This window comes from Triticum dicoccoides, chromosome 6A (assembly GCF_002162155.2).
Source record: "Triticum dicoccoides isolate Atlit2015 ecotype Zavitan chromosome 6A, WEW_v2.0, whole genome shotgun sequence".
Taxonomy (NCBI): domain Eukaryota; kingdom Viridiplantae; phylum Streptophyta; class Magnoliopsida; order Poales; family Poaceae; genus Triticum; species Triticum dicoccoides.
In genome coordinates, this window is record NC_041390.1 from 614094910 (window position 1) to 614105027 (window position 10118).

General features: G+C 43.2%; 1 protein-coding gene across 1 annotated transcript; it reads right to left on the reverse strand.

Annotated features, from left to right (window-relative positions):
• Nucleotides 1–2442: 2442 nt before the first annotated feature.
• Nucleotides 2443–7902, reverse strand: LOC119318478 (glutathione reductase, cytosolic). Its single transcript, XM_037593041.1, has 16 exons — nucleotides 7578–7902; nucleotides 7406–7470; nucleotides 7237–7306; nucleotides 6886–6957; nucleotides 6581–6784; nucleotides 6185–6258; nucleotides 6001–6084; nucleotides 5082–5169; nucleotides 4911–4992; nucleotides 4495–4568; nucleotides 3919–4026; nucleotides 3735–3799; nucleotides 3323–3436; nucleotides 3034–3133; nucleotides 2880–2933; nucleotides 2443–2782 (listed from the first exon to the last, which is right to left on the reverse strand). The coding sequence occupies exons 1-16, from the start codon at nucleotides 7716–7718 to the stop codon at nucleotides 2687–2689; spliced, it is 1491 nt and encodes a 496-aa protein (XP_037448938.1). The 5' UTR covers nucleotides 7719–7902; the 3' UTR covers nucleotides 2443–2686.
• Between the last annotated feature and the right edge of the window lie 2216 nt (nucleotides 7903–10118).

Here is a 10118-nt window from a genome sequence, read left to right on the forward strand (position 1 = left end):
GTCGCCATTTCAGTTCTGAAAAAATCAAAAGAAAATGATAAAAACTTCAAAAAATAAAATCCTTCGAGAGGTAGTTATATTACTACATCTACTAGTTAGGAAAATTTAAAAACTACAATTTGGACATGTTTTGCAAAAAGTGTAGGGAAAATGTAAAACGGCTATAACTTTTGCATACGATGTCGGAAAAAAACGTATAATATATCAAAAAATTCAGCACGAAAATCCGCAAACGATGGAGATGGCCTATGGCCTGTTTGGAATTTTTTAGAATCCTCAAATTCCAAAAGGAAAAAAAGATATGGTCAAATTTCAGTTTGTTTAAAAAAATTTGGTTAAATCTGGTCAAACTACTTATTCAAGAAGTATTAATGTTACTACATAATTATTCAAGAATATTAGTGTTACTAAATAATTATTTCAATTTTTTGAATTTTGGTCAAATCTGGTCAAACTATGGTCAAACTGTGGTCAAACTTATTCAAGAAATATTAGCGTTACTAAATAATTACTGTTTTTTAGAATAATAGTTTCAAACTCAAACGGTAAAATGTGTGACTTCATGCTCAAGCTAAACTCCTGAGGGTTAATAGGATTGACATCTTACTATTGTCAGGAAAACAACAAGTGCAGACTCGGAAACGAAGGAGAATAGAACCCGAAAGTTAAGCGTGCTCGGGCTGGAGTAGTGAGAGGGATGGGTGACCGGTCGGAAGTTAGATAATTTGGAATGAGTGGTCCACACTTGAGCAGTTAAGAGAGGTGATTAGAGACTAAAACATCAAATAATTCAAAAAAATTAAAAATAAAAAAATCCAAAATTTTCAAAAAAAAATCAAAAAAAACCTTTAGTACCATACTAGGGCGCGAGCTCACGCCACGTGGTGGCACTTTAGCGCCGGTTCGTGCCGAACCGGTACTAAGGGGGGGGCTTCAGTGCCCACCCTTTAGTGCCGGTTATGGAACCGGCACTAAAGGCTCTTACGAACCGGCGCTAAAGCTCCGTTTTCTACTAGTGTCTCCTCCTTCCTCCCAAGGGCCCTCCTTAATGACCCTCTCCTTGAACGCTAGAGCTACCACCCCCTTGAGCTTCCACCACTTCGTTCTAGCGACTTTGGCACGCTTATCCCGCTGGACACGAATCCGAAAGCGGAAGTCAGCAACCACCAGCTTATGCTGTGGTACAACACTCTCTCCAGGTATCACCTTACAGTCTAGGCACGCACGCCTATCTTCTCTTCTCGAGAGGATGAAATCAATCTGGCTAGAGTGTTGGCCACTACTAAAAGTCACCAGATGTGATTCTCTCTTTCTAAAGAGGGTGTTAGCTACAATCATGTTGTAGGCTAGAGCAAAGCTTAAGACATCTTCTCCTTCTTGATTCCTGATGCCATAGCCAAAGCCCCCGTGCGCCCCTTCAAAACCTGTGTTAGATGTACCCACGTGACCATTGAGGTCTCCTCCTATGAAGAGCTTCTCACCAATCGGTACACTCCTAATCATGTCTTCCAGGCCTTTCCAGAACTCCCTCTTGGTGTTCTCATTGTGGCCTACTTGCGGGGCATACGCGCTGATAACATTGAGAACCAAGTCCTCAACTACCAGCTTGACCAGGATAATCCGGTCCCCACGTCTTGACGTCTACCACTTCATACTTGAGGTTCTTGTTGATCAAGATGCCTACGCCATTTCTGTTTGCAGCCGTCCCTGTGTACCACAGCTTGAAGCCGGTATCCTCCACCTCCTTCGCCTTCTGTCCTCTCCATTTGGTTTCTTGGACGCAAAGGATATCAACACCTCTCCTCACCGCTGCATCAACTAGCTCCCGAAGCTTCCTTGTCAGAGACCCTATGTTCCAGCTACCTAAGCGAATCCTCCTAGGATCGGCTAGCTTCCTTACCCTTCGCACTCGTCGAGTCAAATGCGAAGACTCTTGCCCATTTTCCACTACATCCGGGCGCCGATGTAGCGCGCCACTAAGGATGTGACGACCCGATCCTCGCTCACTTGCCACCGTATCCGGATCAAGATACAGCGCGCCACCTTGGGGGTGACAGCCCGGCCCTTGCCCATTTTCCACCACACCCGGGTTCCGATGTAGCGCGTCGCTGAGAGGGTTACGCCCCAAAATCTTTTGGGTTTCATCTCCATAAGAGTGGCTGAGTTTTTACGTTGGCTCGCCAAGCCTATCACAACCCTCCTCCTTTACCCGGGCTTGGGACTGGCTATGTTGAGACAACATCGGTTGTGATTGATCCTCAAAAACAAAAGGCAGTCCAGCAACTTCTTAACTTCTTTTTTGGAAAGCATCCTCCCAGCAAGTTGGAGTTTACCCACCCCTCAATATAAAACTTTAAGGTCGCCCTTGAAAAGAATCAAAACTTGGAGATGGAAATCTGAAGGCACATGAGCAGCCTATAATATTCAGGGACTAGCATGACATGCAGGCCAAATGGGAAAATATTTCAACTTCAAGGGCTTATTTGGGTTGGAAATCATGACAATACCCACGATTTCTGTACAAACTGTTCCACAGAAACTTATTTCTACCATCAAATACACCGTATCACCCTTTCAGGTCAAATGCCAAGCGCAGAGCTAACGAACTGAAACAAGCATCTACGTGTACACAGTTTCCTTCGCCACACCGGTATAATTTTAGTCCAAAACATTGCAGGGATCTTCCTTACAAGTTCGTCTTTGGCTTGGATGGCGGGCTCACGCGCCTGGTCAAGGTCCGCATCGTCACGAACTCTTCTGCTGCAGAAGGGTGGATCCCGACCTGCAAAGCCAGCCAGCAGGGTACTATTATTAGAACCTGAAAAAACAGTGAGATTCGGGACTCTGTCGTAATGTGGTGGCAATCTCTTTCGACTTACGGTGCTGTCGAAGGTCGCTTTGGTAGCTCCAGCCTTGAGCGCAACAGCAATGCCCTGCATTTGTGTCGTTTACAACCTCAGGTGAATACATTGAACGGTAATAGAAAAAAATCATCTTAAAAAAAGAACACGAGAATTCCACAAATGCTTATACCTGCATAATTTCAGCTGCATCTGGTCCACACATGGCTGCACCGAGTACCTTATCGGTATCAGCATCAACCACCAGTTTCATGGTAGACTTCTCCACGCGTCTTCAAGATAAAACAAAAACAAAATCAGAAACCTTCCCCACGAGGACAAGAAATTAATATCAAACAGAATGTTGATAGAGTGCAGTGATGCACAAACCAGTGAAAACACCGGGATATCTCTTAATGAGCACAAAAGGGGAAAAGAGAAACTACTGTGTAACAGATAATCTCATGATATAAGATGCTTACTTGGATATGCTGTTCTTCATTGGGTTGAAACTTGATGTGTAAACAAGAAGATCATTCTTGGCTTCCGCCAAAGCCTCTTGTTCGCTGAGTCCGACGACAGATAGCGGTGGAATGCTAATTTGACAAAAAACATAATCTCACATTATAACACTGAGGGGATGATAGTGCAATAAAGTAGCACATTTCAAAAAATACAGAAGCTAGTGATAGTCTAGCAGAGGTTTTTAGGGGTAAATGACAGCATGCTTCATTGACACAAAAGGAGCAATCCTGTCATTCTACTCTCTCACTGTAGTGACACGAACAAAGTTCGGAACCACATGTTTCTCAGCGAAAAGCTTGAAACTAGTTGCTAAACCTAAGTTTATACCTAAGTATAAACTAAGTAATTTTAATTAAGGTAATTACTTACCAGAAAACAGCACAAGGTACATCTTTATAATCAGGCTTAACTGTCTGGCCACCAAACACAGTTTTCTGCAACAAAAAGATAGGGAAGAATAAATAGTGCTGATTTTAAAAACAAAGAAAGACTACAAGCGGAATGACCAGAATGAGTTACTGTGAAGGGATTACAAACAACAGCTATCACTTACAGCGAAGCAAGTAGCCTCCATCAGAGCAACAGGTGTTAGGTTAATCCGATTTGTTACATCACCCACAGCCCATATACTTGGAACTGATGTACGGGAGTATTCATCAACCTAAACAGACATGAAGACAAAATTAACAACTATATTATTCAGGGCACCAAAATTCTATACTATCCAGAAATTAATAGCAAATCCAGTACATAATATGGACACAGAGCCAATCAATCTAAACAGACGTGAAGTCAAAATTGACAAATCGTATTATTCAGAATGCCTGAAGCACGCAATGCAAATTAATAGCATAACTGAAGTGCAGAATATGGACGCAGACCCAAGTTTACAGGTGGGTTTCTCAGGGTAGAGATAGAAATATGAGAAGTAAATATTGTTTCGGGTTTCTCAGGGTAGAGATAGAAATATGCAGAAATTAATAGCATGCCTAGTGCATAATATGGACAGACCGAGTTCGCAAGTGGTTTTGTCAGGGCAGAAACAGAAATATGAGAAGTAAATTTCCGATGTAAAAATATAATATCAACTAGGAGGTACAGAAAGGGCGAATAAAGAAAGAAGATAAACCTTGATGGCTCCTATTTGATCAACCTCAACACCAACAGCTTCCAGGTTCAGCCTATTGGAGTTCGGCGCACGACCTGCACAAGTTAAAAACCAGGCATAAGAATAATTCTGAACTTGCATATTCAATGCAAAATAAATATTACACTCTAAACAGAGCAAGGAAACCAAAAGTGCCCAATTCTTCCACATCCAGCCACAACAGATTAATATGTGACAAACAAATAAGTGGATAGTTATCTTTTTGAAATATAACAAATCAGACCAAGTTTCAAAATACAGTATAACTTTTTGCTCTACAGACACAAGTAACCAGGAGGTGTCGGGTTGTCCCTTTATTGATTGCATGATGTGAACAAATGCTTAAATGGAACAGATAAACTTGGTGTCAAAACAAACATACAAAACATGGTAATTACCTGTGGCAAAAAGAACAACATCTGCAATGAGCTCATCTCCCTTATCTGTCACAACTTTAATGCCATCGGCTGTTTTACTCAACTGGTTTACATAAATGAAATTGATCAAGACAAGCTGCAGCCAGAACACGAGGAAAGCGAACTGAACTTTATGAATTTAGCATAAATCACCTCAGTCAAATTTGTCCCTGGATGCAATCGGATTCCCCTTCCTTCAAGGTTACTTGCCACAACCATTCTCATCTCATCATCAAAACCCCTGCAAGTGGCAGTGTATTGTTACGTTCACCTTTCTGTCAGATACTAATGTCTGGAGAACTCCGCGACATGAAATATATAAGAATTTAGAATACTAAATGCTAATGGCACAATTTATTTTTTACGCAGACATGTTAAAAAATCATAATCAGAGCAAGGGGTTGGGTTCTACTAGTCTGCAACAACCTGGGTAGTAACTACTGGCATGAAGATGTCCAAACATCAGAGTAGACCATAGGGTTGGGAGGATGAATAAGGGAGATAATAGATTCATAAGTTGTTCTCTTATTGCTTGACTGATTATGGGTACATATGTTGTCCCTTATATAGGAGGAGTGGAGGACTACTTGACCATAAGTAATAACTTGAAGGATATCAATCCAAGCTCTAACTCTAATCTTATCTTTTTCCTGTTTAAACAATTATCTTTCCTGTTTAAATAAAATTCTATTTCTATTTAGATACTTCCTAATGCAATCCATGCACATAACAGGTTCCGGGCAATTTGAACAATGTCAATCACTACTTAATGGAAAAGCTAAAAATCACACCATCCACTTTTCAGTATAATGCTAAACCACACAAATACATTGCTTGGGTGCCTTTTTACTTTCATGTGCAAGTGGAACATAATAATGGTCTAGGAAACTAAACTGAGTGCCTAAAGAAAACAAGTGACATGGACATCTTAAGGGCACATTGTAGTGTGACATGACATCTCTAACTGCACAAACTACATGAAAATTCTTCTGAATTTATGCAGTATATTATTTGGGTAAAGGACCAGAAATTTTGTGCAGTGCCCATGCTGACAGCAGATCAACCTACATACCTTAGAGGAAGCTCTTTCCTATAAAATAGATCTACTTCAGCACCCAACCCTTTCCAGATAGAAGCAAATTCAACAGCAATATATCTGCAATGACGCGCCAGATGAAAAAAGTTGGTTAGGAAGAATTGGTAATAAAAATAATAACAGTATGGTACAGGGTACCTAAATAAATCTAGAACCATACCCGCCACCAAGAATAACGGCGCGTTTCGGTAGCTCCTCCAAACTTAAAGCCTCATCTGAAGTAATAGCCAGCTCCTGCAATTGAATATCCCCATTGGTGTAGGGCAGAATGATCAAGAAGAATACAGAAAACAGTGAAATGTAATATATTTTTTCTTGATAACCCAAAGGCAGACGAAGATGGCTAACTAAGCATGTTCCAAACCAAAAGAATTATGCATGTGAAGCACTAAGAGAATACAATCACAATGAGTAAATCACATGGTCGAAAATTAAACATTCTGAAACCACAGAAACACGGGCAGGGGAAGACCAAGGAGCTAAGGAAACATGTTAGCACTACCGCCACCCAGTAATAGATGTAACATAAAAAAATCTCAAGGGGAACTTCCCAAACCTTTCCAGGAATGTCGACCAGAGTTGCCCGGCTACCAGTTGCAATCAATATGTGCTTGGTCGTGTGCCTTTGCTTTGAACCATCTGGCTGGGTGACTTCGACAGTATGAGCATCCACTATACTTCCTGCCCCTTCGATCATCGTCACACCAGAACCACCAAGGATTCTCTTGTACACTCCATTTAATCTCACAATTTCTTGAGTCTGCAGGACAGAGAATCATGATCTTGGGTCACAGGCATCTACACTAGTGCCCAGTATGAACGATGAATGTGCTCAGCCAAGGTGATGTGTCTGAATCTGACCTTATTTTCCAGCAACTTTTTCCAGTTGTAGTTGATGTCCCCGTTGATCTCCCACCCGAATTGCTTGGCGTCCTGCACTCGTAACACGGGTTATGAAAATGAGCACACCAGAACATTGATTCCAATGCAGACTACAAGCTATAGAATAGAAGAATTATTGGATCCCAATGCAGATTATGAACTATAGCTTAAGGGCGGAGGTTGCGCAGCAAGAGTCTGACGGTTTGGTCAACCGAGGAAGGAATACTGTTATTTTTTTAACATACTACTTACAGGAGGTAAACATGGATGGTTTTTGAAACAACAGCAGCAGTCAGCTTGCGTATAAGACAGTAGTATAAGGCCACTTACATCGAATTCCCCCCGGAAAGACGCCCCGTAGACGAGAATCTTCTTCGGGACGCAGCCACGTATCACGCACCTAAACGCAGCGAGCACGCGTAGATAGATTCAGAAGGTACAGAAGGTAATTTCAGCAACAGGAACACAGAGAGCGCAAGTAATTCTGGATTGTGCTTACGTTCCGCCGTGTCCTCCCAGCCACTCGGAGCTGATGGGGTGGAACGGGAGCTCGCAGATCGCAACCTGCACGAAAATCACCCCAGAATTTCAACCAACCGAATCTCAGCTGAATAACGAACCGCAGGATGCGGGGGGCGAGGAGGGGAAGCAAGCGGAGGTGGGGCGCAGACCTTGGCCCCGAATCCGGCGGCGGTGCGGGAGCCGCGGACGCCGCCGCTGCCGGCGCCGATGACGAAGAGGTCGTAGTCGTAGGTCCCGCCGTCGTCGGCGACGAGGGGCGCCTCCCCATCCTTGAGCATCTTCCGCGCCATGGCCTTGACTCCGGTCAGCCGCAGAACCCTAGGTGGATGGATCCCGGAGCGGAGGAGAGCAGGTGGGGGCGGCCACGCTGGCTGCTACGGGATTAGAGGATGGACGGATTGGAAACTTGTCCCCTCCGGCTTAAATTCGTTTCCTGATGGGAGACGTGGAGCCGACCCGCTTCGCGTCGCCCGCCACCGGTCCTCCACGGCTCCACGGGATCGTGCAAATTTCAGAGCATCAGACGCCACTTATATTAACCAAACTAGCATCTGAACTTCTCAGGTTGTGGTAGACAGTTTAGGCCGGATTCTTATAGAAATTTCATAGGATTGGATTTTTGTAGGAAAAATTCCTTTAGAGCCCTTTGGTCTGGAGGAATGAAATCCTATTCCTACGAAGAAATTCTTCCTATCCTTCACATTTCATACAAAAATAAACATTAGCCTAGACTCAATGAAAAAAAATCATATGAAGTGAATCAAAGGACATCTTTTTTCCTATTCCTACTCATAGGATTTGAGATACATGTATCTCATTTCCTATGACTTCTCTATTCCTATGATTTTCCTATCCTATGAACCAAAGGAGACCAGGGAAAAAGAAACGTCTGAACCGAGTGCCTAATGATCGCGCGTGTTTACATCAGCAGTGACAAGGTCGCAGGAGAGGGAGGGGGGCATCAGCAGTGACATAGCCATCCTCTTGGATCTTCTGTAGAGTTGACGTGTTCAGACGGGCGGAACGACCTCCATTGTTGTACTCGAACCAAGACTATATTTTTTTTTGCAGGCGAAAAAAGACTTGTATTACTCTATTTGAAAAAACAACCATACATACATATTAATTATTTTTTCTAGAATACACATGAGTGTGTGTATCATGCATTAATAGGGAGGGGGGAAATGACGAAGACAACCCATCCATCGGGTTTACAAGGTTTTACAACACGGTAAACGCATCCACGGACATCCATAGAAGCTATGCTGGCTACTGTTCACATTAACCTGCCACTGCTGCAAAGAATCCATCATAGTTGCCTCTAATGAGCCCGGCCAACTTCCATGCTCTCCCTTCCGCCTCAATTTGCCGTATCATCACAACTGCCGGTGGAGTGGCCCCATCAAAGACCACGGCATTTCTATGCTTCCCCGGTGTCCACAAGTCAAGCGCTAGCAAAGTTCTCACATCTTTGGCGTCAATGTCACGATCATGGCGTGCATTGCACCATTCAACAAATGGAGCTGGTAGTGGTGGGTATCCACGCCGGATGACCAAGGGCGGTGATGATCGTGGTACGAAATGTCCTCGCCAGGATGAGGGAGGGGAGGATATGGTTGATCGTCTCCTGATGCTGATTGCGAAGTGGATTTTGGACGTGCGCAAGTATGCTACCCTCTCCGGGGAATAGTCGCCATCTCGCGTCTTTCCGAGCAGGACACAACCACTAACAAAACTTAAAGGAACACCGGAAAGCAGAGCCTTCCCGCCGGCAAGGGCCGGGATCCGCCGCACCGCCATGACGCTAAGGGCACCGGAGACGAGGCGGGCCGGCGGGAGGCAGAGGAACCATAGGCTTTTCTTAAGGGAGGTGAACGGAAGCCGACTTTGGTTGCCTGACTAAAATATAATCAAAGTTGTTGTGCCATGTCTCAATTGACACCCACAACAACATTGAAATAGTTCTATTGTAAGTCTATGGTTTCTGCACATCAAATTCCTTTTTCCTTATCTAGTACTACCTCCGTCCCAAAATATTTGTCATTAAAATGGATAAAAAAGGAATGTATCTAAAACTAAGATACATCCTCTTTTATTTATTTTGATGACAAGTATTTCCGGACGGAGGGAGCAGTAGAATTGAAAAGGCCTGTAGTATTTTTGTGTAAGTCACTTTTTCTTGTGCTAACAGTACTACGTGTTACTAGTTTTTTTTTTACTACACACGTAGACTTGTACACACTTCTATATCTATACCAATATAAAAAGACCCAAAAGCCAAAAGGGCACATTCAAACCATTTGAACCGTCAAATCATGTTATCTAGCGGTTCAAAACGCTTCAATGTTGAGCACCAAACACGTTTAACGCTCTAATCACCCACCACTGCCATTGGTTATAAACACGTTTTGACTCAACGCTATCCCATGAAATCTGCCATGTAATTAATATCATAACATTTCCATGAAAAAAGTAATTGATATCTTACCAAATACCAACGTGCAACAAAAATATCTTACCTAGTATAACGTGCAACTAATATCATACCTAATATAAACGTGCATTGCACGAACATTATTACTAGTTTCCAAGAAAAAGCACGTCGCCGAAATGGCTGCGAGACGCAGGCTGCTCCGCGTGTTGGTCCCCGTGTTGAGTGAATCTAGACGTGTAGTAGTACCTGGCTACAC

Excerpts from the sequence above, each read along its gene's own strand:
- LOC119318478 (XM_037593041.1), bottom strand. The coding sequence starts at position 7,718 with ATGGCGCGGAAGATGCTCAAGGATGGGGAGGCGCCCCTCGTCGCCGAC. Across the intron at positions 4,569-4,910 it reads TGTTGTTCTTTTTGCCACAG|GTCGTGCGCCGAACTCCAAT; the intron begins GTAATTACCATG and ends TAACTTGTGCAG. Across the intron at positions 4,027-4,494 it reads ATCAAATAGGAGCCATCAAG|GTTGATGAATACTCCCGTAC; the intron begins GTTTATCTTCTT and ends ATGTCTGTTTAG.